General features: G+C 44.7%; 2 protein-coding genes across 2 annotated transcripts in view; one reads left to right on the top strand and one right to left on the bottom strand.

Annotated features, from left to right (window-relative positions):
* The window catches only part of QRICH2 (glutamine rich 2), a 73,674-nt gene that overhangs the window by 32,658 nt on the left and 13,045 nt on the right, over positions 1-27,971 (bottom strand). The window contains exons 4-17 of the mRNA XM_058171881.1: positions 27,855-27,956; positions 16,950-17,145; positions 16,206-16,265; positions 16,009-16,073; positions 15,870-15,927; positions 15,106-15,473; positions 14,595-14,964; positions 13,698-14,009; positions 13,485-13,571; positions 12,993-13,412; positions 11,432-11,526; positions 8,254-8,354; positions 4,440-4,554; positions 1,508-1,753 (exon numbers count right to left, since the gene is read on the bottom strand). Coding sequence (XP_058027864.1) covers positions 1,508-1,753; positions 4,440-4,554; positions 8,254-8,354; positions 11,432-11,526; positions 12,993-13,412; positions 13,485-13,571; positions 13,698-14,009; positions 14,595-14,964; positions 15,106-15,473; positions 15,870-15,927; positions 16,009-16,073; positions 16,206-16,265; positions 16,950-17,145; positions 27,855-27,956 — 2,595 coding nt within the window. The remainder of the gene's footprint in view (positions 1-1,507; positions 1,754-4,439; positions 4,555-8,253; positions 8,355-11,431; positions 11,527-12,992; positions 13,413-13,484; positions 13,572-13,697; positions 14,010-14,594; positions 14,965-15,105; positions 15,474-15,869; positions 15,928-16,008; positions 16,074-16,205; positions 16,266-16,949; positions 17,146-27,854; positions 27,957-27,971) is intronic.
* Positions 9,412-26,518, top strand: LOC131192611 (uncharacterized). The gene is made up of 2 exons (XM_058171882.1): positions 9,412-9,466; positions 24,723-26,518. Exon 2 carries the CDS (start codon positions 24,790-24,792, stop codon positions 25,720-25,722), a length of 933 nt encoding a protein of 310 aa, XP_058027865.1. The 5' UTR covers positions 9,412-9,466; positions 24,723-24,789; the 3' UTR covers positions 25,723-26,518.

Raw genomic sequence — 27,971 nt, 5'->3', positions numbered from 1 at the left:
ACGGGGCTGCATGAAGCAAAGTTTGGATTCTTATTAAAAAAAAAATTTAAATTATGTAAAAGTATTGAGTTTAATCAGGAATAAAACAATATACTTGAGCCCTAGAAATGATTCTTAGAAAGCTATTTTAGGAAGTTGGGAACCTGCTAGTTTCAGTGGGTAAAATATTAAAACCTCTTGAAACAGGAAGACAATCATTAGGCAGAGTATGATATTTATAGTTCCTCTTTCCAAAACTACTAAAGATAAGTTCTATATCAACAATATTGCAGTTGTTGTGCTGTTGTTATGAAATACGAAGTATGTTTAAAACAGATCTGCTTCCATTTCCCCACACAATAAAACATGCAACACGTTGAACTTTTGACTGCTTGAAAAAGCCTCAAAGTACTTAGAAAGCCTCACTAGTACAGCCATGGCTGAGATTTATTAAGAAATAATTGTTTAAAAAAGTTAGCTAAGCATGATGTATGGACCAAGTCAGTAAATAATGTGATCTGAAAGTTATATGAATCTGCAAAACATTTCCCTCCCATCTAGCAAGCACGCAGCACTATTGTTGGGGTAAAAACAGGGGTGAAATGCTACTGGTTCATCCGGTTTGGACGAACCGGTAGTAAAAAAAAAAAGGTGAACTGGTAGTTTAAAAAGCTACCGGTTCCATTGAACTAGTAGTTAAAAAAAGCTACGATCCAATGATCAGCTGTGCCGCGCGGTTTAGCTTTGCTAGAAAGCAGGATTTCCCCTCCCCATTGTTTTACTTACCTTCCCAAGTCTCCGTTTGGTGCATACTGCGCATGCGCGCACAAGCATTATGCACCAAAAGGAGGCTTAGGAAGGTAAGTAGAACAGTGGGGGGGATCAGCTGTGCTGTGTAGTTTAGCTTTGCTAGAAAGCAGGAAATCCTGCTTTGTAGTAAAGCTAAACCATGTGGCACAGCTGATTGTCAGATCATAGCTTTTTTATACTACCAGTTTGACTGAACCAGTAGCTTTATAAATGCACAGTGAATGTTTGGTGCACACTGCGCATGCACATGCAACACATTTGGTGTGCATCTATGCACACAGCGCACGCTTGGCACGCAGTGCACATAGCAAACTAGTAGCAAACCGGTACAGATTTCACCACTGGGTAAAAGGTTGTGATAAAGCTCAGAGGGGGAGATTATGTTCTGCACACAAAAGCTCCCAGATTCAGTTCCTGGCTTCTCCGGGAACAGCTGGCAAATACCTATATCTGGCACTCTTAGAAAACACCACCAGGCAATACTGAGCTAGACAGATCATCCACACCTTTTCAAAGTTCCAACGGGTTAGGCCTCCCTATCCAAACTGTGGCCCAAAGCATATCTATACTTGTCCATCTTGCAGAGGACTACTGTGTTCTTAGCTTTAATTTATTACATTTCCACACCACCCATCTCATTTGAGTGGTCAGTTTCCAAAGCTCTCCAGTTGAAAACTGAAAAGAAGAGCAGTCTGAGCCATCTTCTTTCTGGCCTTACCTGGCGTTGCTTGGGTTTCTTCGTTTTGCTTTCTGCCTGCCTCAACATGAAGTTGTTGACTGAGTCCTGCAGCTGCTCGTAGCGCTTGAACAACTGGCTAACCTTCTCACTGACATCTAAGCTGCAGGCTGCACACGTGCCTTGGACTTGAGCTGCACCAGATTCTGGAATGGGTGGCATGCTCATGGACAGCAAGGTTGACGAGGAGGACATCATGTTCTCTATGACAGATCTAAGCTTGTCTAACTGTGAGCAAGTGAGAAAAGCAGGAGTTTGGTTTCTTGAGAAGGAAATCCTAGTTTTCATTTCTAACATACAGTGGTGATAGGAACAAGATGTTTTAATTTATTGGGCTGAATCAGTATTCCTTGGCTTGGTGACTTTATTTTAGTTGGGTCTGTAATGGCCAGAGTCCACAGACTTGGGAGATGCACAATAGGAGTTTTTTTCAGTGTGTGGGTGGGTGAGTTCCAACATTATTAGTTCCAGAACACTAAATTGGAGGATACCATCTGGACTGGCCTGTTAAAGCAAAGCTGAGATAAATCTTATATCTAAAATAACCTTATAATGGTAGAATTCAGATGCCTTATAATAATGTTGAATATGTCAACAATCATTTTAAAAGTTTCTAGAACTTCCCTGAAACTAAATCCCAACTCCAAAAGGTAGCTTCCACTGATATTAATGAGAGTTTCCCACACATATTTTGTCCACGGGAGTAATAAGGAATAATAGAAAGAGCTTTGGGGAGTGATTTAGGACTTAGTGCAGGAAAGAAAAGGTCTGCTGCTGCTGCTGAAACACTCTCCCCCCACTTCCACTACAACAATGTGGAATCTGAGCAAAAAAAGTTTTGAGAGCAGCTAGAAAGATCTTCCAGTGGACAAGGTTTGACTTTGTTTAACAGGTCTTCTCCAGGAGGCATTTGCAGCCAGCCACGATGACACCCAAATGATGAATACATGTTTCATCATTTGGGTGTCATTGTGGCTGGCTGCAAATACATGGATTATAAGGTAAGCAATTTTTTCACTATATTAGTGGGGGGAGGGAAATGGGGGTTCTACATCAGATTGAATTGGATATCTAAAGGATAGCCTCAACTTGGCACTCTCCACATAGACTGGACCAGGGGTCTGCAACCTTGGCAACTTTAAGACTTGTGGACTTGAACTCCCAGAGTTCCTCAGCCAGCACAGCTGGCTGAGGAATTCTGGGAGTTCAAGTCCACAAGTCTTAAAGTTGCCAAGGTTGCAGACCCCTGGACTGGACAGCAATGTCCACTTCCCTTGAGGGCTAAGGTTAATAAGAGTCATAGTCTACACCAGTGGTTCTCTGTGGACCCCTGGGAGACTGCAAAAACAGGGGGTCCAGAAGGACTTGAAATGTTGTGTTTAGTGGTCCAAGGCCATAACAGGTATTTAAAGGGGGTCCATGGTGAAGAAAAGGTTTGGAGAGTGCCAAATTGGAGGCACTAGCTGTAACAAATCAATATGTTTTGCCAACAAGCAGGAACAAAATGCCTGGCTTCTTGCTCTTTGATATGCAGCAATTAGCAAATGAAACATTCAACCAACTGGGAGCTAAAGATTATCCTCCTGCGAATAGCTGCAGATCAAAAGCTTGTTCAAGGAATAACTCCATGGGTATGGTTCTAAATCAAGAAATAAAGGAACTGCAAGGCAACAAAGGGCAGACTAGTTGGCCAGGAACAACCACAACACTCTAGCCAGATGTTCCGTTCTGAAGCAGGAAAAGAGGCAAGGACCCAAATGATAAACTTTTGTTTTCTATATGATTGTAATCCTGTAAAGTTAAATGCCAGCCCAGAGATTAAAGGAGGGAAAGTTGTGGCAATTTCTTTAAGCTATGATAAAAATAAAACTCCCCTTTTGCTGAGCCTTCCCACAATTTGCCTATTTCCATCAGTTGTCCTTTTCAACTTCCTGATAGTACATTACAAACTCATGGAGGGCTCCAGATTCCAGAAGCTGATTCTGAGCCATATCTCTCAGTACAAGAAAGTTAGAAGCTACCCATAATGTAATGAGTCTTTGGGCATGTTGAAGACAGCTGAAAAAAGTGAATCTAGTGAGCTAATCACCAGGAAAGCATCATTATTCCTATAACTTGCTACTACTAGTTAATTGTTAATTGCAAGAGGAATGCTGAGTTGAAAATCATTGTTCCTGAAATAGAGATAGCTTTCCTTCATTCAGGTCTTATTTAGAACTGCTTGAACTCGTGCCATCCATTCGTTTTCCATTGGAAAACCATCTCTACAAACCCCAGAAATTAGGAAAAATTGTAGGGGCTGTTGATGGCCAGGAATAAAGGAAGATAATACCGAAGCACTGTGATGCTTTTTTCAAACTGTGTAGTTACTCCTACACATTTCAGACTTTTAACTTCTCAAACAGAAGTTGATTTAAATCTCTGGGTATGGTCAGACGGTACATACAAGTCAATTACTAAGTTAGGCATTCATGAAGCCAATAACTCTGAAAACTAACCATGGTGCCTACATAAAGGTAAAGCAAGAGATGAAACATCAAACTTGGGAAAGCCTTGGTTTTCAAATCTTAGATTGGCTCTCAAGCCTGATTTTTTGTGTGTGTTACTTCATGTCCTGCTTATATTTCAAAAGCTTCTTACTGTGAATGTGTGGACAACATTGTGAGTTTTGTCCACAGTCTTGACTCATTTATTAGCTTGCAAGTTCAACATTCTGGTCACTAGCTAGAAAAGTCATCAACCAATTCAACACATTTTCATTAACAAAGGATTTGTCCATAATGTGTAGGAATAAATATACATTCTAGAAAGGACATAGTTTTCCCCAGTTACTTGGGTTCTTTGTTGTTGTCGTTGTTGTTTAGATTAGCTAAAGACATTCTGATCTCAACACATCCTGAGTTCATTTGCTGACCTGCTCCTGGAGGTAATAGGCATTATCTGTCATCGACTGCTCCAATTTGGCTTTCCCTGTATCTTGTTTCTGTCTCAGTTCCTTTAGCTCTTTCTCTATATCATGCACCGTTGCTCTGCACCACAAAACCAACAAAAAAGAAGTGTCACTCAGCAAATAATTTTTTTTTTGGAGCAGATGATATGTGTGTGTGTGTGTGTGTGTGTGTGTGTGTGTGCGTGTGCAGTACTTTGTCTGCTATAGAAACTAATACATGGTTTCCAAATGTAATCCTGAAGCAGGGGTACATCAGCAAATTTGCCTTGTTTCTCCACTTCTCTTGAAGTTCCCTGCAAATAGGATGGAGATGTCTTTAAGATTTTAGCAATGTCCACCTGGAAATGCAAAATGCTTTCTATAAAACTGCGAGGGCAAGTGAGGAAGGCAAATCATCTGCAAGTTAGAAACTGGATTAAATAGTACCTCCACAGGCTTTGAGTCAGAAACCCTTCTTGATTTTTTAAAAATCTTTTGCTTCTATAACTATATCACAGGAATCAATTCCCCATAGCAAAACACCCACTACTGTGATAAGCGCCTGGCCACAAGAGCCAGGAGGTGTTGACCACCACAGTTCTTCCTATTTGGGGGCCAAGAGAGAGGGAGTTATTACTCATGCCATAACTATCTGTGATAGCAGATATTGTGTAACCAGATTTTTATGTTGGATCTTCTAGATAAAATGCATGATTTTTAATAAAAGCATTTTTAAATTGTACCTGCATATATGCCACCCAATGAAGTCAAAATTGCATAATAATATTCCCCTTTTTTACTCAGTTACATGTTGCTTTGAAAATGGAAGTGAGCAACACCTATGAATTTCATAATCTAGGTTTGGGGCTTCAGTTCACGAAGGGTACCAAGCAAAAAACCAGCTCCTTGCTATGATTGGAAGAAATATTCCCTTGCTGATCTCAACTATTTTTCAGACCTGGCTCCAATTCCCCCCCTCCAACAGATAACTTTCATTTTTCTTCCAGATGGAAGCCCTTATAGAATGTGCCTTTAAATGAGAAAGAGAATAGTTGGGTTCACACATCAGAATAGACCACTGTGGTTGTTTGTGTTTAATCATGCTAGCAACCAAACCAACTAAAGCTTATTCAGTAGGCCATGGTTATTTGTTTGTTTGTTTGTTTGTTTTTTATTTGATTAATGTACCACTCTTATTTTTTAGAAATAAATGTTCCCTTCTACTATTTTTCCTCAAAATCCAGTTGGTTTCCATGCCTAAACCAGGACTAGAACGCCTGATCTCCCATTTTCTAGCCCAATACTTTAATCAGAAAGCCCATTTGTGTATTACAACAAAAGCACAGGCCGATCACATATTCAAATCCATTTTCAAACTCTGCAAGGTATACTAACAGTTTTGTAACTAACCTGCTATATTTAGTCTATTTTCAAATATGTGAGCAACACTGAATTCTTATAATGAAGGGCAGCATGGAAATGTTTAAAACGCTGCTTTGGTACCATCAATCAATAATGCTAAAAATTACATTACAAAAACATTGCTTACACATCACTTCCCTGCAAGGCATGTGCAGAGAATGTATTAAAAAAATCCTAATAGTAATTGTGGCTACATAACCAAAATTCTTGGTGAAGAATCAATTGAGTGATCCCCATTTATAATAATAATAATATCAGAGTTGGAAGGGACATTGGAGGTCTTCTAGTCCAAGCCCCTGCCGAGGCAGGAAACCTTACACCATTTCAGACAAATGGCTATCCAACATTTTCTTAAAAATTTCCAGTGTTGGAGCATTTACAACTTCTGCAGGCAAGTTATTCCACTTATTAATTGTTCTAACTGTCAGGAAATTTTTTCTTAGTTCTAGGTTCCTTCTCTCCTTGATCAGTTTCCACCTATTGCTTCTTCCTCTGCCTTCAGGTGCTTTGGAGAATAGCTTGACTCCCTCTTCTTTGTGGCAATCCCTGAGATATTGGAATACTGCTATCATGTCTCCCCTAGTCCTTCTTTTCATTAAACTAGACATACCGAGTTCCTGCAACCGTTCTTCATATGTTTTAGCCTCCAGTCTCCTAATCACCTTTTTTGCTCTTCTCTGCATTCTTTCTAGAGTCTCAACATCCTTTTTACATCATGGCGACCAAAACTGAATGCAATATTCCAAGTGTGGCCTTACCAAGGCATTATAAAGTGGTATTAACACTTCACGTGATCTTGATTCTATCCCTCTGTTTATGCAGCCCAGAACTGTGTTGGCTTTTTTGGCAGCTGCTGCACACTGCTGGCCCATATCTAAATGGTTGTCCATTAGGACTCCAAGATCCCTCTCACAGTTACTACTATTGAGCAAGGTACCACATATCCGGTACCTGTGCATTTTGTTTTTTTGGCCTAAACATAGAACCTTACTTTTTTCACTGTTGAATTTCATTTTGTTAGATAGTGCCTAATGTTCAAGTCTGTCAAGATCTTTCTGCATCTTCAGCCTATCTTCTGGAGTGTTGGCTATTCCTGCCAGCTTGGTGTCATCTGCAACTTTGATGAGTTCCTCATCTATCCCCTCGTCCAAGTCATTGTTGAAGATGTTGAAGAGTACTGGGCCTAAAACAGAGCCTTGGGGTACTCCACTGCATACTTCCTTCCATGTGGATGTAGTTTCATTGAGGACTACATGTTGAGTGCGGTTGGTCAGCCAGTTACGAATCCATCTGGTGATGGTGCTGTCTAACCCACATTTTTCTACCTTATCTAGTAGTAGATTATGGTCTACTTTATCAAATGCTTTACTGAAGTCCAAGTAAATTATATCGACAGCATTCCTCTGGTCTACTAATTTTGTCATTTTGTCAAAGAATGCAATAAGATTAATCTGGCATGATCTGTTTTTGACAAACCCATGATGGCTTTTGGTTATTACTTTGTTTGCTTCTAGGTGTTCGGTGATTCGTTGCTTGATTATCTTTTCCAGATTAATCAAAATTTGATTATTTTGACCCTATGGGCACCCTTGCAACCAGCATCATGAGGTATTGACCAAGGGTTTTATTTTGGCTGGTTTTGAAAAGTCAACTGAAAGGAAGACCATTTCCAATATCTTTCTGAGGAAAAATTATAGATTTTTTTAAAAGAAATCATTAATATATGTTTTCTAGTGAATGGAATTGAAATCTCTGCTAGACAGGGCTTTTCTCAGAAAAGGCATAGGAAAAACAATGACATTTCTCCACCACAAAAAAATAATAATAATCAAAGAAATATCACATCAGAATATTTGGTGATTGAGAGAGCCAGATAGTATAGTGGTTAAGACTACAGGCTAGAAACCAGGAGACTCTTAGTTCTAGTCCTGCCTGAGGCACAAAGTCAGCTGAGTGATCTTGGGCCAGTCACTCTTTCTTAGCCCTAGCAAGGAGGCAATGGCAAGCGACTTTTGAAATCTTGCCAAGAAAACTCAAGCATCAAGACTAATTCAAAGCACCTCTGCCCCAAATCAGCAACAAAGCATCAACTTAAGTTTGAAACAGCTTTGTGCATTTTAATTTAAAAAATCGTTCACTTCCTTGAAAATGATAATTAGGTTGAGGTCTGCCTGAATTTTTGTAACCTTTTAATATTTTCTTACACAGTTTTTCAGAATAAAGATCTCTTTTCCTTTTCTTCCAATAGCAAGCACAATATGCATATGATAGATTGCATGCCATTACTATATTTAGCAAAATCTTAAGAGCATCAATGAAACAAACATGCTTGGCCCATCAGCAATATTATCTGTTCTACTGCTTTCTAGTCTTTTACCTGAGATAACCTACTTGCAGGGTGATTTGATTAGCTCCCTCTATTTTCTCTACCTCTTCTCCCGGCAATTCTCCTTCAATTGCATTCTGAATCCTCCTTAACTAGAATCACAATTGGAAGGAAAAGTAATTTTTAGAAGTTAGGTTTGCCATAAACAATTGGAATTATAAAACTCCTGTGCAGAATAAAACATCCTGTGGGAGGAAAGGGGCAGCACAGCTTTCTTTATTGCAGTGAAGAGGTCTTGAGGCAGATAAATGGGTCAGATCCCAGGCTCATAGACTCAGTTTGCTTACGTAGAAATAAATGAAATATTATAGGTTGGGCAAAGCTTTGGATTTGATCTAAAAGAGATGCTTTCAGATCCCTGCATCTGTCTATGATTTATTAAAGGAGTTGTGCAGGATTGCTGGACTGCGAGTGAAGTTTCTCTGTAGTAGCAGCAGCATGAACTCAGAAGAGTCACATAACTGCTTTAATAAATTTCTGATTGATACTGTGTTCGTGTTCCAGTGCATTTCAAAATACTTCCTCTGAATCAGAACCAATGCATGGCACAGCTCCACAGAGTATAACTGTTCAATAGGCTTCAGCCTGACAATCTGTAGATATGTTGGATTACAATTCTTAACACTGCTAGTCAGCAGGGAATTTATTCCTAGCCATCTGGGAGGATATCCAACGAGTAAAGGATGATGGTGACCTATTCTAGAATGCACAACAGTTCAAATACATGCAAAATGCTTAACTACAAATTAGAATCACATGCTTCCAATTCTGCTAGACTGAAGCTACACCACTTCCATTAAAGTAGTTTTTTGCAGCTCCCCAAAGTTTGGAACCAATCTGCAATCATCTGCCAACACAAGAGTCAGCTTTCTCTTTTCCTTGAGGTGACTGACCAATCAGAAGAAATACCTAATCTCATCTCATAATCCAATCAATGTCCATTCCCACCCCTTGAAATATTATCAGTCTCAAAAATCTGCTTGCTTTCACTTTACACACACAAAAAATAAACTGCTAGGATTCCTTTTCCTGATGTGGGAACAGGATGCTGAGACTCTGTAAAGGAAGTTATGACCAGCTTATTTATTTATTTAAGCCTAGGAACTGGAGTCAGGCAAAATCTCTTGCCAAAGGGAGAATAATGGATTATCTGCAGTGGTGTACTGAAAAATGCCAGCCTGCAATATCTAATAAATCTGTAATGGTAAGTGAGAATGACCTTGGGAGACAGGGGGAAGAGCTATGGCTATGGCTTAAACTAGGGGTGTCAAACTTGCAGGGTCACATTGTCATCACGTGACATATCGCTACTTTTTTCTGCTTCGCTAAACCGTGGGTGGACATGGCCACCACGTTACGCATCTGGCTCATGGGCCACGAGTTTGACACCCCTAACTTAAACAATGGTCTGGTAAACAAAATTTGAGACTGAGAAAAGGAAGAGTGGTGAATGCATTTCAGAAGGGAGCTCCTTAATCTGGGGGAGAGTAAAGTGAAGAAAGGGAGAGTTACTTTCAGGCTTGCAAAATTATATTAACACAACGTTACAATTAAGGCAGAAGTAATAATTATAGCCATGCTTCTTATCTGGGCTATCTTGGAATGCTAACAAAATCAGAGCAGTTAAAAGCAAAGATGAACTAACCCAGCTCTCCAAAGCAGATAACATAAACAGGTCAATCAGGCTTTAGGGTGAATATTCTCAACAGTTTTCATTAGGAATAAAATGGAATCTTTATATAGCCTGTGACCTGCAATGCCCAATAGGAAAGCAAAGAAAATGGAAAATTGGGCAAAGCAAGACTAGCTGCCGTCTGTCCTCACAGTCTTACTCTTGATGCCCAAGGGCAACAGCAGAAGCCAGAAAAGGAAAGCGAAAATCAGATCTGTTGTTGGATTCCTGCTTCAGTTTTTGGCATTTCCAGGCAGAGCTGGGAAAAAATGAGAGTTGCTGCCAAATGGAGCAGACAATATTAAACTAGGTGAATTTATGATCTCGCTCAGTATAAGGTCTTATTAAAAGCACGTAGTCACTTAACATGCAATTTCTACTAGGCCAATATTTCTGGCTAATCTGCCCTGACTGAAATGCTATTTGAGCATTGCAAATTTGAAAGAAGCTGTCTGATATACAGAATTAATAACAAAAAAAAAAGACTCATTTTTAAAAGAAGGAGCAGTAATCAAAAGCAACAACTGGCTGCATAGAATGACATCACATCACAAGGCACACAGAGGCACTGCAGAGGGGGTGGGGAGTCTTTCACAAAATCCCTGTCTCCAGAAACAAGTAGCTTTCTCTGACATGCTGTAATAGAGTCATAAGCCCAGCCCATATTTTTAAAGACCCAAAGCCTGAACTGGTGATCACTGCAATGTCTTCAAATAGTAATCAGGATTTGACATATTCAGCAAAATGCTGTCTGTGCATAGTCTCAAAACCAAACATTTAAGCATAAAAACATCTCATCTTCCATTAAAAGGGATCACAGTTCAAGACTGGATAATGAAGCCAAAAATAACTACAGGGAGCTTCATAATATATTTAGGATAGAAAGCTACTGATTACAGATACAACCTCCTTTAAAAAAATATTGTAACAAAAGATCCCATTAGTTTTAAAATAGAATTCAACACATTATGCATCAATTACAGGTAGTCCTTGACTTACAACCGCAATTGAGCCCAACATTTCTGTTATTAAGTGAGATATTTGTTGAGTGAGTTTTGTCCCATTTGACAACCTTTCTTGCCACAGTTGTTAAGCGAAACACTGCACTTGATAAGTTAGTAACCTGGTTGTTAAGTGAATCTGGCTTCCCCATTGACTCTGCTTGTCAAAAGATGGTGATCACATGACCTTGGGACACAGCAATGATCATAAATATGAACCAGTTGCCAAGCATCTGAATTATGATCACATGATCATGGGGATTCTACAATGGTTGTAACTGTGAAAAATGGTCGTCGCTTTTTTCAGCGCCATTGTAACTTTGAACGATCAATAAATGTACTGTTGTAAGTTGAGGACTATCTGTACTCAATAAAGCACTTTAAACAATGAGTCATTCAGCTGCAGCCCATGTTCTAGATAGCCTTCTAAAACACCATCTCCTTGGAAAATCTGAAAGCAGCTATTCTCATAGCCTGATGCACCTTCTTCACTTACCACCTCTTTCTCAGATTTGAAGTCTTCTTCCAAAGAACGCATAGCATCAAGTTTTTCTGACAGATTAGGTGGGATGGTAGCAAAGGTCTTATAAACTATTGAGAAATAAGGAGGAAAAAAGCTATGAATATAGATTTTGCAACAAAATAATATATAATCAGATAGATTTTGCAACAAAATAATATATAATCAGCCAGGCCCAGGCCCACTATCCCATTCCCCATCTTTTCAAAGTTCTGTTCACTTCCCCACCTGTTTCAAAGTAGTAGCATTCTTTACGATTTGAGAACAGGTTAAATCTTGCAGCTCATCTAGATAGCCCTAGAAATATAATTTCCTCCCATCCTTGAGACTTGGAGTAAGGCTGGTAGTGGCTTTAGATTACTTCAATGGTAGGTTGGCAATGAGACAAAAACTATGCTGTGAGGCCCCATCTTAGAGAAAATGTTAGTGCAGTGTTCCCATAAGAAGCAGGATGCATGGAGGAACTGTTTTTGGGGCTCCTTTCCTTTTTATCAATACTATGAGATTCACCCCTTCAAAAGGATCCTGGCCTCTTGTGATTAAAAGATGCTGACCTCATCCCTCTCTGCTCCCACAAAATATATGGAATGATGTTGATGACAATTTTGCTTTTCAAAAATATCCCAAAGGTGTTTTTTAAAGAGGCAACTGGACTTTCTGGTTGCTTCTTGAAAAAGCACCTTTGGGACAACCATGACCTAGATGACTGAGAATCTCCAGACACTTTTCAAAAATACTTCAGCAATCTATAGGTCAGCGATGGGGAACCTATAACGTGTGTGAAATATGCCAGAACACTTTTGAGGACATACCAGTGTTTACCAATACCCAACGTTTCTCAAAAACATACCCCACCCATTCTTGTGTGATTTTTGGAGGCCGCATGAGAATGGTGTGTGCTCTTGTATAGTCTCCAGACCCTCCAGAAGTTGCCTATGTTCTTGCTCAACCTCCAGAGCACTCCAAAATTGTGTGAATGGGAAGTGCTTTTGTGTGGTTTCTGGAGGCCGCAGAGGCCATGGAAGAGCATTGTCCAATGCCACTTCAAGAATGAAGGCCTTGTGCAGACAAGAGCAGCCTCACGTAAGCCGCAGGGGCCTGTCAGCAGAAAGAGATCAGGTAAGGTAAACAGGGCATGGCAGATCCCAGGAAGTGCCATACTGCAGGGGCAACCATAGCCATTTTGAATGGCAAGGGAGGCACTAGGGCTGAAGTCAAGGCCTGGGCCTCTATTTCAGGGTCAGCCTCAGCCCTACCACTGAATGCCGCAGTTTGGGATGGCTAGATGGGGCAGGGGAAAATAATTGTTTTTCTTTAGTTTGGGGTGGAGGTAGCACGGGATGACATGCCAGCAGAGTCAAATTAGGCATTTTCTGAATTTCTGACATGCCAAGCCCAAAAGGTTCACTATTACTGCACTTGTTTTATTGATGCCTCCCTCTTCTTCACGTGTGTTCTTGGGGTATCAGATGAGCTTCAAGGAAAGAATTATATTACAATATGAGGTGAGGGGGTTACATGCACATGCAGTCCGTACGTGCATCAGTGAGGAAGTCCTGTAGCCTGCGGAGATCAGAATGGCCACACTTGTAGTAGTCCAGCATGGCGATTTGGTCTCTGAGAGTTTGGTAGAGGTCATTCAGCTGTGAAAGGGAGCGCAGGGCATCCAGCGTCTCCGCATAGCGAGTTGGAGCCAAATTGGTTGAGGGGGTCTCAGAATACCCCATAGCAGTGGTGGAGGGGAAGAGGGGAGATGATGGAGGCGCAGCTCCAACATCTAGCACAGGTGGCACAGTCAATTGACCTGCTGGAGCAGCAGGTAAGGCAGGAAGTTGATATCCAGGTGGAAAAAGCCCAGGCCCTCCAGGCTGGCCAGGATATCCAGTTGGGGCTCCAGGATAGAATCCAGGGGTGCCAGGATATCCAGGTTGTGTCCAAGTTAAAGCTCCAGGATAGACTGGTTGAATCCCAGGGGCACCAAGATAGTCTGCCTCAGTCCCAGCAGCACCAGGTTGGGTGCCAGGAGCACCAGGTTGAGTCCCAGGAGCACCAGGTTGGGCCCCAGGAGCACCAGGATATGGAGCTTGAGCCCCAGGTGCCCCAGGATAGAGCCCAGGTACTCCAGGATAGGGGGACTGGGCTCCAGGAATTCCAGGGGCTGCCCCAGGAATAGCAGGCTGGGCTCCAGGCACCCCAGGCTGGTGCCCTGGAACACCAGGATATGGAACTTGGGCCCCAGGATAAGCTCCGGGTGCCCCAGGATAGGGTGGTTGAGCCCCAGGAGCTCCAGGTTGGGCCTCTGAAACCTCAGGATATGGAGCCTGGGCTTGAGCTCCAGCTGCCTCAGGATATGGAGCCTGGGCTCCAGGTGCCCAAGGATAGGGGGCTTGGACTCCAGGAACTCCAGGCTGGGTCCCAGGAACTCCAGGATCTCCAGGCTGGGCTCCAGGAGCTCCAGGATAGGGTGCCTGAGCTCCAGAACCTCCAGGCTGAGTCCCAGGTCCCCCAGGATAAAGGCCTTGGGCTCCAGGAGCTCCAGGCTGGGCCCCAGGTGCTCCAGGATAGGGTGGTTGGGCTCCAGGAGCTCCAGGCTGGGCCCCAGGTCCCCCAGGATAAAGGCCTTGGGCTCCAGGAGCTCCAGGCTGGGTCTCAGGTGCTCCAGGATAGGGGATTTGGGCTCCAGGACCTCCAGGTTGGGCCCCAGGTACCCCAGGATAGGGTGGTTGGGCTCCAGGAGCTCTAGGCTGGGTCCCAGGTGCACCAGGATAGGGCGGTTGGGCTCCAGGAGCTCCAGGCTGGGCCCCAGGTCCCCCAGGATAAAGGCCTTGGGCTCCAGGAGCTCCAGGCTGGGTCTCAGATGCTCCAGGATAGGGGATTTGGGCTCCAGGACCTCCAGGTTGGGCCCCAGGTACCCCAGGATAGGGTGGTTGAGCCCCAGGAGCTCCAGGTTGGGCCTCTGAAACCTCAGGATATGGAGCCTGGGCTTGAGCTCCAGCTGCCTCAGGATATGGAGCCTGGGCTCCAGGTGCCCAAGGATAGGGGGCTTGGACTCCAGGAACTCCAGGCTGGGTCCCAGGAACTCCAGGATCTCCAGGCTGGGCTCCAGGAGCTCCAGGATAGGGTGCCTGAGCTCCAGAACCTCCAGGCTGAGTCCCAGGTCCCCCAGGATAAAGGCCTTGGGCTCCAGGAGCTCCAGGCTGGGCCCCAGGTGCTCCAGGATAGGGTGGTTGGGCTCCAGGAGCTCCAGGCTGGGCCCCAGGTCCCCCAGGATAAAGGCCTTGGGCTCCAGGAGCTCCAGGCTGGGTCTCAGGTGCTCCAGGATAGGGGATTTGGGCTCCAGGACCTCCAGGTTGGGCCCCAGGTACCCCAGGATAGGGTGGTTGGGCTCCAGGAGCTCTAGGCTGGGTCCCAGGTGCACCAGGATAGGGCGGTTGGGCTCCAGGAGCTCCAGGCTGGGCCCCAGGTCCCCCAGGATAAAGGCCTTGGGCTCCAGGAGCTCCAGGCTGGGTCTCAGATGCTCCAGGATAGGGGATTTGGGCTCCAGGACCTCCAGGTTGGGCCCCAGGTACCCCAGGATAGGGTGGTTGGGCTCCAGGAGCTCCAGGCTGGGCCCCAGGTCCCCCAGGATAAAGGCCTTGGGCTCCAGGAGCTCCAGGCTGGGCCTCAGGTGCTCCAGGATAGGGTGGTTGGGCTCCAGGAGCTCCAGGCTGGGCCCCGGGTCCCCCAGGATAAAGAACCTGGGCTCCAGGATAGGGTGGTTGCGCTCCAGGAGCTCCAGGATAAGGTGGCTGGGCTCCAGGAGCTCCAGGTTGGGTCCCAGGTCCCCCAGGATAAAGGCCTTGGGCTCCAGGAGCTCCAGGCTGGGCCTCAGGTACTCCAGGATAGGGTGGTTGGGCTCCAGGAGCTCCAGGCTGGGCCCCAGGTCCCCCAGGATAAAGAACCTGGGCTCCAGGATAGGGTGGTTGCGCTCCAGGAGCTCCAGGATAGGGTGGTTGGGCTCCAGGAGCTCCAGGCTGGGCTCCAGGTCCCCCAGGATAAAGGACCTGGGCTCCAGGAGCTCCAAGCTGGGCCTCAGGTGCTCCAGGATAGGGTGGTTGGGCTCCAGGAGCTCCAGGCTGGTCCCCTGGTCCCCCAGGATAAAGGCCTTGGGCTCCAGGAGCTCCAGGCTGGGCCTCAGGTGCTCCAGGATAGGGTAGTTGGGCTCCAGGAGCTCCAGGCTGGGTCCCAGGTCCCCCAGGATAAAGAACTTGGGCTCCAGGATAGGGTGGTTGGGCTCCAGGAGCTCCAGGCTGGGTCCCAGGTACCCCTGGATAAGGGCCTTGGGCTCCAGGACCTCCAGGCTTGGTCCCAGGAACTCCAGGACCTCCAGGCTGGGCCCCAGAAGCTCCAGGATAGGGTGCCTGAGCTCCGGAACCTCCAGGCTGGGCCCCAGGTCCCCCAGGATAAAAGCCTTGGGCTCCAGGAGCACCAGGCTGGGCCTCAGGTGCTCCAGGATACGGTGGTTGGGCTCCAGGAGCTCCAGGCTGGGTCCCAGGTCCCCCAGGATAAAGAACCTGGGCTCCAGGATAGGGTGGTTGCGCTCCAGGAGCTCCAGGATAGGGTGGTTGGGCTCCAGGAGCTCCAGGCTGGGTCCCAGGTCCCCCAGGATAAAGGACCTGGGCTCCAGGAGCTCCAGGCTGGGTTCCAGGAGAGGGTGCTTGGGCTTCAGGACCTCCAGGCTGAGCTCCAGGATAGGGTGCTTGGGCCCCACGAGCTCCAGGCTGGGCTCCAGGAGCTCCAGGCTGGGCCCCAGGTACACCAGGATAAGGGCCTTGGGCGCCAGGAGCTCCAGGCTGGGCCTCAGGTGCTCCAGAATAGGGTGGTTGGGCTCCAGGAGCTCCAAGCTGGGCCCCAGGTAGCCCTAGATAAGGGCCTTGGGCTCCAGGAGCTCCAGGTTGGGCTCCAGGAGCTCCAGGCTGGGCCCCAGGCCCCCCAGGAAAAGGGCCTTGGGCTTCAGGAGCTCCAGGCTGGGCTCCAGGATAGGGTGCTTGGGCCCCAGGACCTCCAGGCTGGGCCCCAGGTACCCCAGGATAAGGGCCTTGGGCTCTGGGAGCTCCAGGCTGGGCCCCAGGTGCTCCAGGATAGGGTGCTTGGGCTCCAGGCTGGGCCCCAAGTACCCCAGGGTATGGGCCTTGGGCTCCAGGACCTGCAGGCTGGACTCCAGGAACTCCAGGTTGGGCCTGTGGAACCCCAGGATATGGAGCTTGAGCCCCAGGTATACCAGGATAGGGACCCTGGGCCATAGGATAAGCCCCAGGTGCCCCAGGAAAAGGAGCCTGGGCTCCAGGTGCCCCGGGATAGGTCCCAGGTGCTCCAGGAAAGGGAGCCTGGGTTTCAGGTGCCCCAGGATAGGTCCCAGGTGCTCCAGGAAAGAAAGCCTGGGCTCCAGGTGCCCCGGGATAGGTCCCAGGTGCTCCAAGCTGAGGTCCAAATGGTCCTGGAACCCCAGCAATGCCTGGCTGTGCTCCAGGGACAGCTGCTCCACTTGGAGCCCCTGGTGCTCCTGCCTGGACCCCTGGTAATCCAGTTGGTGGCCTCGGTCCTCCTTGTGTTCTGTGGGTAGCAGTGCCAGGCTGAGTTTCTGGAGATCCTACAGTTTTGCCTTCTGGTGAGGTTGAACCAGTTGGAGAGTGTTGGACTGGACTTGTCTGCTAAAAGAAAAATGAAAAGGGGATAGATTTAATAACAGGTGAAAGACAAGGAAAAAATGATTATTAAAGTGCTACATTGGAGACAAAATTAGCTATGTTTTAAAAAGTGCAATTTTCTTTCACTGACAATATTATTATAGCTCTAAATGATTAAACAGTGCAGGTGCATAATTAGAGAATGTGAACAATTTCAGATAGAATTTGGCATGGCTTTTTGGTCACCGATGAATAAAACTGAGTGTTCAGACCAAGAAGCAGAGTCGCTGATCAGCCTGGCTTACTAGCTCAGTCACTTTACTACAGCCTCACTCATTTTTGCAGAGCTGTTGTAAGAATAAATGGCTACCCTAAACTTCTCAGTGGAAGAGTGTAATAACAATGTGAGAAGATGTCTCTCAAGCAATATATTTTCACATCGTTAATTTACCCAAAGCTAAATGGTATAGTAACAGTCATACCAATCAAAGAATTTATTGATTTGAATAGGTGACCTTTTCTCTAAGCCAGTGGTCACCAACCGGTGGTCCACGGACCACTGGTGGTCCACGAGAAAATTTTGGTGGTCCGCGGCGCACCCGAGTGGAGAAGCTGTTCTGGGATGAGCAATGGCCAGTCCTGTGACTAGAGCTGGGATTGGCCAGGCAGCTCATGGTGGGGCTGTAAATCTCAGCCATACAGGGAGGTTTGTGCAACTTGCAACTTTGCAGCACAGCCCTCGCCAGAGGGAATGAGGTAATGGTGCAAGGGGGGGTGGCAGTGCAGGCGGGCTGAAGCAATGGGTGACGGGAATCCTGGCCTGTTTCTTCCCCCTGCTGTAGCTTCCTGTCGGCTGAACCCACCAGTGGTTGTCCCCGCCCCTTGCCCTTTCTTCCCAGTCACTCCTCGCCTGGCAAGGGAAGGGGAGGGGGGATGGAGATTTGCTCTATATTCCGGTGCGGGAGCAAAGCTTCGTCTCTTGCTGGATCTTGGAGCTGTTTCTTCTGGCCCTTGTTGGTGCTTCATGCACCTCTGTCTCTTGGGGAGACGCTTGACTTCCTCTCAGCCCCAAGACACTGGCTGGCCCATGAGATGACAGAGAGAAAGAGAACGAGAGAGAGAGAGAAAGAGAGAGAGAGAGAGAGAATCAGAGAGAGAATGAGAGAGACAGAGAGAGACTGAGAGAGAATGAAAGAGAGAGAGAATGAAAGAGAGATGAGACAGAAAGAAAAAGAGAGGGGGAGAGAGAGTGGGGAGAAAGAGAGAGAGAAAGAGAGGGGAGAGAGAGAAAGAGAGAGAATAAGAGAGAGAATGAAAGAGAGAGAATGAAAGAGAGAATGAAAGAAAGAGTCAGAGAGAAAGAAAGAGAGAGAGAGAATGAGAGAGAATCAGAATGAGACAGACAGAGAGAAAGAGACAATGAGAAAGAGAATGAGAGAGAAAGAGAGAATCAGAATGAGAGAGAATGAGAGAGAATGAAAGAGAGAAAGAGACAGAAGAAAGAGACAGAGAATAAGAGAGAATGAGAGAGAGACAGAATGAAAGAGAGAGAAAGACAGAGAGAAAGACAGAGAGAGAATGAGAGAATGAGAGAGACAGAAGATGAAAGAGAAAGAGACAGAAGGAAAGAGAGAGAGACAGAATGAAAGTGAGAGAGAATGAGATAAAGAGGGAATCAGAGAGAGAATAAGTGGGAGAGAGAGAAAGAGAGAGGGGGAGAGAGAGAAAGAAAGAGAGAGGGGGAGAGAAAGAGAGAATGAGAGAGAAAGAGTGGGAGAGAGAAAGAGAGAAAGAGAGGGGAGAGAAAGAGAGAGAAGGGAGAGTGCCTGAAGTACTCCATCCCATCACTGGGAGTCCAGGCATTTCAGCAAGTGGCGCGCTGGATTCGTATTAATGGTCCGCGGGATTTAAAATTATGAACTTGGTGTTCCCTGAGGTCCAAAAGGTTGGGGACCCCTGCTCTAAACCATCAACAAAACCTGTTTGAAAGGATAAGAGAATTACATCCCCATTGAAATCCTCTTTAAATGCTCTATTACTCAGTAGTATCCATTAAAAGTCTCCATAAACTTGTATACAACCACAACAGAAGTAGAACTGGTGAACAGAACAGAACTGGTGAACAGAACATCTGAACTGGTGACAGAAGAACAAAGTCGTGGTCACTCTACCATCTGTTACCACCTTGACCAGCCCAGGATGGGCCTCTTGCCGGACTTTCTCTGTGATGCGAACGTTTACCGCGGCTGACCTTCTTGCCCTGCAAGATGCCCCTCTCTCGCGGGTTTGGCCCTCCATATTATCGAGGGCCCACCTTGAGGACGGGCTTTGGAGCCCCGAGAGGTGGCATGCTAAAAATAGGAGACTTAGGGGCTTTTTAATTAGTTGTTTTAATAGATTTTTTAAGGGGAGTTTTAATGGGGATTTTAAGGGTTGGGAGAGGGGGGGTAGGGATGAGACGGGTGGGGGGGAAAACCCACCGGGGGGGAGGGGATTGACGGGTAGGGGAAGAAGCCCGTCAGGGAGGGTATGTCCAGTCCCAGTGCGAGCTCACGGCACTATTTCATCGGGTCCGAAGACAGGGGGGGAGGGGGATGCTCAGGGCGTAGAGTGTTATTCCATCTGTACGGTAAGTGGGAGAGGCAGATATGGCGGAGGCAAGGGGTCGCATCGTTTCCTGGGAGCACGTGCTCGATGTTTAAAAGCGATCACGTGCTCCGGCCCCTCAGTCCTTACTCGTTCCACGGATGGCCAAGATCCTCAGAGCTTGGGTCTTCGGCTGATGCTGTGCAATGCCCGGTCCGTGGTTAATAAGGCTCCTTTGATTTGTGATCTTATTCAGAGGGAGTCCGCGGACTTTACGGGCATTACGGAGACCTGGTTGGGCACAGAGGGGAGTGTTCTCCTGGTTGAACTGTGCCCTCCAGGTTTCCGCGCATTTCATCAGCCGAGGGCCCAAGGTAGGGGTGGGGGGGTGGCGGTTGTGATTAAAGAAAGCCTAGAGCCGAGGGAGTCCACTGTGCCTCAGATAGCTGGTTGTGAATCCCTCCTTGTGAAGTGGGGCCATAGGAATCAGATGGGTCTGTTGATTGCGTACCTGGCTCCTTGCTGCGTGACTACAGCCCTACCTGAGCTGCTAGAGGTGCTTGCCGGGGTGGCAGTTGAGATTCCCAGACTTTTGGTCATGGGGGATTTCAACTTGCCATCGGCCGGCTTGTCATCAACGGTAGCTCAGGAGTTCCAGGCTTCCATGACGGCCATGGACCTGATTCAAGTAACTGATGGCCCTACACACACGGGGGGTGGCACACTAGATCTGATTTTTATCTCTGGACAGTGGATTAATGATCTGGAATTAGGAGATTTAGTGACGGAACCGGTGTCATGGTCAGATCATTTTCTCCTTCGCCTGGACTTTCGGACCGCCGCTCACCACCGCAGGGAGATGGAGCCAATGCGTTGGTTCCGTTCCAGGCGCCTGATGGACCCTGAGAGGTTCCGGACAGAGCTTGGGCCGTTCCCTGAGGATCTTGCCCACGGCACGACTGAAGAACTAGTTGCGGCCTGGGAACGGGCCGCGGCTGGGGCTTTGGACCGTGTCGTGCCTTTGCGGCCTCTGACCCGGCGTAGATCTCAATTGGCTCCTTGGTTCTCTGAGGAGCTGAGGGAGATGAAACGCCAGAGAAGACGCCTAGAGAGTACCTGGAGGTCTAGCCGTTCCGAGGCTGATCAGACACTAGTGAGATCTTTTACTAAGACCTACCTAGTGGCAATGAGGGAGGCGAAACGTTCTTACGTTTCCACTCTCATTGCATCGGCAGATAACCGCCCGGCCGCCCTGTTTTGGGTGACTCGCTCCCTCCTTCACCAGGAGGGGCGGGATGACCCCTTACAGGGACGTGCTGAGGAGTTTAACGGTTATCTATACGATAAAATCGTTCAGCTTCGGGATAGTTTAGACCAAAATTGCGATGATCCAAGTGGGATGACGGAGGTACGTCTTGTTGAGGTTGTTTGGGATGAGTTTGAGTCTGTGGCTCTCGAGGACGTGGACAGATTACTGGGGAGGTTACATGCAACCACATGTTTACTGGACCCGTGTCCTTCCTGGCTGGTGCTGGCTACTCAGGAAGTGACACGAGGCTGGCTCCGGGGAATTATAAATGCTTCATTGTTGGAAGGGGTTTTCCCCGCTGCCTTGAAAGAGGCGGTGGTGAGACCCCTCCTCAAGAAGCCTTCCCTGGACCCAGCTATTTTGGGAAATTACCGTCCAGTCTCCAACCTTCGCTTTCTGGCGAAGGTTGTAGAGAGTGTGGTTGCATGGCAGCTTCCCCGGTACCTGGATGAAGCCATCTATCTAGACCCGTTCCAGTCCGGCTTCCGGTCCGGACATAGTACGGAAACAGCTTTGGTCGCGTTGGTGGATGACCTCTGGAGGGCCAGGGATAGAGGTTGTTCCTCTGCCCTGGTCCTATTAGATCTCTCAGCGGCTTTCGATACCATCGACCATGGTATCTTGCTGCACCGGTTGGAGAGTTTGGGAGTGGGAGGCACCGTTTATCGGTGGTTCTCCTCCTATCTCTCTGACCGGTCGCAGACGGTATTGACAGGGGGGCAGAGGTTGACCGCGAGGCGCCTTACTTGTGGGGTGCCTCAGGGGTCGATTCTCTCGCCCCTCCTGTTCAACATGAGGACCCAGATTGTTGGGGGGGCAATAAGTTGACTTTGTAAATATATACAAATAGAATGAGACTATTGCCCTATACATTGTAAGCCGCCCTGAGTCTTCGGAGAAGGGCGGGGTATAAATGTAAACAAAAACAAAAAAAACATCTATATGAAGCCGCTGGGTGAGGTCATCAGTGGTTTCGGGGTGAGTTATCATCTGTACGCTGATGATACGCAGCTGTACTTTTCCACCCCAGACCACCCCAACGAAGCTATCGAAGTGCTATCCCGGTGTCTGGAAGCCGTACGGGTCTGGATGGGGAGAAACAGACTCAAGCTCAATCCCTCCAAGACAAAGTGGCTGTGGATGCCGGCACCCCGGTACAGTCAGCTGCAGCCGCAGCTGACTGTAGGGGGCGAGTTATTGGCCCCAATGGAAAGGGTGTGCAACTTGGGTGTCCTCTTGGATGGGCGGCTGTCGTTTGACGATCATTTGGCGGCCGTTTCCAAGAGGGCCTTTCACCAAGTACGCTTGGTTCGCCAGTTGCGCCCCTTCCTTGACAGGGATGCCTTATGCATGGTCACTCATGCTCTTGTCACTTCCCGTTTGGATTATTGCATTGCTCTCTACATGGGGCTGCCCTTGAAGTGCACCCGGAGGCTGCAGCTAGTCCAGAATGCAGCTGCGTGGGTAATAGTGTAACACCACATGTAACACCACATGTAACACCACTCCTGCGCAGTTTGCACTGGCTCCCTGTGGTCTTTCGGTTGGGCTTTAAGATTTTGGTTACCACCTTTAAAGCGCTCCATGGCTTAGGGCCCGGGTACTTACGGGACCGCCTGCTGTTACCTTATGCCTCCCACCGACCCGTACGCTCACACAGAGAGGGCCTTCTCAGGGTGCCCTCTGCCAAACAATGTCGGCTGGCGGCCCCCAGGGGCAGGGCCTTCTCTGTTGGAGCTCCTACGCTCTGGAACGAACTTCCCCCTGGTTTATGTCAAGTGCCTGATCTTCGGACTTTTCGCCGTGAGCTGAAAACGCACCTATTTATTCAAGCGGGACTGGCTTAAATTTTAATTGGGGTTATTTATATTTTAAGGTTTGTTAAATTGTTTTAAATTTCGGCCACCCTGTAATATGTTTGTTTTAATCTTGTTTTAATATGTATATCGTGGATTTTTTACTTGGCTGTACACCGCCCCGAGTCCTTCGGGAGAAAGGCGGTATAAAAATTGAATAAAATAAATAAATAAAATAAAAGTGCATTTATTTTATACACATTCATTATCTATACACTAATGCTCTCTGTATAATAAATAATTGTCTTTGAACTCTTCCCTCAAGAAAGCAAACATAATTTCTAAATATAACAGCAACTCAGAAGGATGATTTCTATTCAGGAATCTAGCAACTGAAGGATACACTTTCACAAGTAAAATGAGCAATAGAAAAGGAGAATTAACATGGTATGATTGGAATATTGCATCAAGTTTTGGTTACCATGATATTAAAAAAAAATGTTGAGACCGTAGAAAGTGTGTAGAGAAGAGCAACAAAGATGATTGGGGGTTTGGAGGCTAAACATACGAAGAATGGTTGCAGGAATTGGGTATGTCTAGTTTAATGAAAAGAAGGACTATGGGCTACATGATAGCAAAGTTCCAATATCTAAGAGGCTGCCACAAAGAAGAGCAGATCAACCTATTCTCCAAGGCGCCTGAATGCAGAACAAGAAGCAATCAAAGGAAAATAAATTGAGAGAAGCAGCTTTGAACTAAGAAGAAATTCCTGACAGAACAATTAATCAGTGGAATGACTTACTTTAAGACGTTGTGGGTGCTTTAACACTGGAGGTTTTTAAGAAGAGATTGGATAATCATTTGTCTGAAATGGTATAGAGTCTCCTGCTTCAGCAGGGGGTTGGATTAGAAGATCTCCAAGGTCCCTTCCAACTCTGTTATTCTCTAATTCTGTAATAACGTTGCATATACTATTGCCTGATCAAATAGGAGATGAAGCTCCCAAAAGAAAATTATAGTTCTCTTAAAGAAACATATAGTAGTATTGATAAGAAACTTTAATTATCCCAACATTTGGGATACAGATCCCAACATCTGTAAGGAGATAGATTCCATCTAGTACGGTCCTTTCAGGAGATTACTAGTTTATTCTTCAAAGGAAAGAAGACAGGAGGATGAAATTTCCTCAACTTGATACTAACTCATTAGGGTTATTTCACTGAGGAAATTATAGTATATTATAGGGAAGGTATAGGGTATATTATAGGGAAAGTAATTATGAATGAATGAAAAAGTAACTCGAGAGGAAGAGCTTTAAAAAACAACATGCATGGGAGCTTCCGGTGGCTCCGTTAATGGCGGGCTATTTCAGACCGCCAGTTCTGTGTGATTCTGTAGAGCTGTTTAGACAGCGTTAATCTGCTGTCAGCAGCTTGTAAATCTCTACCCTCGGGCAAAGAGGGGGAGGTGAGCATTCGGGCTGAAGTAGAGCCCCCAAGGAAAGCCCCAGGAAGATTTCTGGTGGTTTGTTGGGAACGCTCCTTCTATAGCTCGAAAAAAGCTCCAGAATCCAGAACGCTTCTGCAAATGGCAGAACAAAACGCAGCGTCCATCTCCGTGACTGAAATGGATTACTGAAGGATTGCTAACATGGAAAGAGCTGAAAACAGGAGTGCTGGCATTTGATTGTAAGATGATTTTAACTCCCTGACAGAGAAGGTATTCGTATTCAAGAGTGGAGATGATGAAAGATGGCGTTTTGTGTATTGAAAGTGAAAGCTAAGCTAAGCAAAAGCTAAGGAAATGCTTATTACAATTGCTGCCGTGGAACCTTTAAGAAGAATATAACAAGATATTTTTTAAAAAATGGATTTTTTTTTTAAATCTCTTTTTTTATCTTTTTCTTACAGTGTTTAAGAAGAAAAGCTTATTGAAAAAAAATTTTTTTTCTTCTTCTTGGTATTACTTAGTTTAAAAATGGCCTTTAAGCAAAGAGATTTAACCACTTCTAAAATATTGGAAATTTCTTCACTTCAGATACGGAAAATGAAAGAAGATATTAAAGAAAGTCTAAGGAATTTTTTACAGGAGCTTATGGAGGCTCATCTTTCAGAAATAGATCAAAAATTTAATGAAATGGAGAAAGAAATACTGGATTTTAAAGATATGGTGGAAGAGCAGAGGAGGGAGATGAAAAAATTAAAGGAATCAATTACCCCATTATTGTTATCTAGTACTCAGACAGAAGAAAGACTGGATGAACTTAACCAAATTAATTTAGATTTGCAAAGGAAAATAGATGAAGTTCAAATTAATTTGAATTTAGAAAATAAAATAGATGATATTCAGGTTAAGGTAGATAAGGCAGATGAAGAAAGGGTTATATTACAATATAAATTAATGGAATATGCTATAAGGGTAAGGGGTTTAAGAGAATGTAAAGAGGAAAATTTGAAAGAGATTTTTATTCAGGCCTTTGCTCAGATAGAGGGAGTGGAACCAGAAGATTTTGAAGTTAATATTGAAAAAATTTATCGTGTTAATTCTTGGTTGGCAAGGCAGAAGTGTTTACCGAGAGATGTGGTTATTTATTTTACAAATAAGAAGATTAGGTATGGAATTTTGCAAGCATTTTATAAAAATAAATTTCAAATATTAGGACAAGATATAATAATGATGAAGGAAATTCCTCCTAAAATGTTAAGAAAGAGAAAAGAATTTGCCTTTTTAGTGGATGAACTTAAGAAACATCAGATATATTTTAGATGGGAGGTTCCAGCTGGTTTAACAGTGAATTATAAAGGAGGAAAGTATTTTCTCAATACAGTTTGTAAAGCACGAGATTTATACACTAATGTATTAAAGATTGGGAACTCTTTATTAATAGATGTTAAGTTGAATGGTGAATAGATGGTGGAAAATGTGTAAGACAGAAGAAGGGGAGGGAGAATGTTTAATTTTATTATATATGATTATGGTTAATTTTTGTAAATGATTTATTTTGGATATAAATGTGTAATTTTAGGGGTACTATTTGATATATTTGAGGTATAAAGGAATAGGAAGATGGAATATTGTTAACTTTGGAGGATAGATAGTAAAATTTAGGAATTTGGATTAAATATTATATTTAAGAGATGGATGTAATGTTGTTATATGGCTAATTAGAATTTAATTGTTATAATAGATATATTTTGGATAAGTTATAGGTGTAATCTTAATAATGTTATTTGATATAAGCAAGGTAAAGTGAAGATTTTAATTATTACAATTGATATATTGGATATTTGTAATATTATTTGATGTATATAAATGTCAAAGATGTGAAAAGATGGACTATTGTTTACCCTTGAAGGTTGGACAGAAAAATTTAAGAAATTAAGTTGGAAATATAAACTATTCTTGAGAGACTGCTTAAGGAAGAAAGACATTTTAGAAGAACCCTTGGTGAATATTGGAAGATGGAACGTTGTTTTGATATTGATTGATGAAGGTTGGATATTAAAAACTATGTACTTTATTCAAGAACAAACACTAACTCAACCGGAAATTTCTGAGAACTCTAGGAGTGGAATGGTCTGATATATAATGGATTGGAAGAAATGTATTTTCTTTGTTTCTGGAAGGGGAGTTGAGGTTTTAAGGAGTGACTATGGATTATGATTTGTGTTATATTTTAATTTTTTGTTGTTAGTTTTATACCCTGTATTCGGTTCTGGGAAGTCCCGGGGGGTGGGGGGAGGAAGGGGAAGGGAGGGGGAGGGCGGATGAGGGTAGAAAACGGATTGATAGTTAATGTACAAAGATGATTGAAGATGTATAATTAATGTAAGATCGGAGCTGCCTGGCTACCACTTCAGAATAATGGGAAAGAAGGAAGTAGAAGAGAGAAGGAGGTAGGAAAGAGAAGAGGAGGAAGAGGAAAGGAAGGAAGAGGGATAGAAGAGGGGGAAGAAAGGAGTAGGGAGGAAGGAGGAGAGGATGTAGATAAGAGAGGGGGAGGATGGTTGTGGAAAGTAGAAGAAGGTAAAGAAGGGAAGAGAGTTAAAGGAAGGGGGTGGTGACCGGGCAGGTCCGATTAATTGTATATGATGGTACATTAAATATGTTATTGGATATGAATGTTAAAATAAAACTTTTTTATTAAAAAAAAACATGCATGTAAGCAGTACAAAGGGACTGAATACCATGGAAAAAAATACAGGCAGTGTAAAAGTATAGAGAGATATAAGGGGAGGTAAAGGTCAGAATGAGCCAAGATTGATAAAGAATGCTAAAACCATAAAAAGTCCTTTTTTAGGTATAGACAAAAAAAAGACAGAAAATAATTATTGCAGCAACTGTTGGATGAAGACTGCAAAAAGTACCCCATCCCCTAAAAGGGGAGATAACAAAATGTGAAACAAAACAAAGCAAACCCCCCCCCCGACCCAAAACAGTTCAGTTCCTACTTTCAGTTCAGCCTTGACCAGCAAAAGCACATTTGTTCCTTCAGGCAAATGCAAAGAGCAAGTTGAAGAGGTAGGGTTGAATGTTGAGACTGGTACAAATATATTAGGGAATATATATTTATAATTAGTTTAAATGTCAACATCCAGATTAATCTTATTTTAGAGTATTAAAGCAATTTGCTAATAGCCAGAGCAAACCATTATGTATTGATATGAGAGGTCTTGGAGAAATAGTGAAGTGCCAATTGACTGGGAGAGGACAAACCTTGTCGTTTATATCTCTGTATAAATTTTGGCCATTATACTGTACTTATAAATTGTTGGATGAATAATATGGAAGATTCCTTCTTTCTTCGAGCATTAAGGAGGAGAGAGAGATTGCACGGTCCATGTCTGATAACTCTTTCATATCAGAAAGAGCAATTAAATTTGTAATGTACAAGAAAATAGGCAACAGTACCAAATATCAAATTTATTTTGGGATTTTTCTTTCTCCAAATGTGGTACAAGGTCATAACCTATGTTTATCACAGCTTATTTTCAGCATGAATCCATTATGGAAACATGATATTCTAACTAAATCATACTCACGGGAGATGGGCTCTTGCCCTTCACAAGGATATCTTCAAGAACTTCCCACCGTACCATTTCTTCTGGAGATGGGAACTGGTTTAATCTCCTCTCTAAATCTTTCTACAAAAGAATCAA

This window comes from Ahaetulla prasina, chromosome 2, assembly GCF_028640845.1.
Source record: "Ahaetulla prasina isolate Xishuangbanna chromosome 2, ASM2864084v1, whole genome shotgun sequence".
Lineage (NCBI taxonomy): Eukaryota > Metazoa > Chordata > Lepidosauria > Squamata > Colubridae > Ahaetulla > Ahaetulla prasina.
Note: the sequence above shows the minus strand (reverse complement) of the source record. Positions and strands in the feature narration are given on the sequence as shown.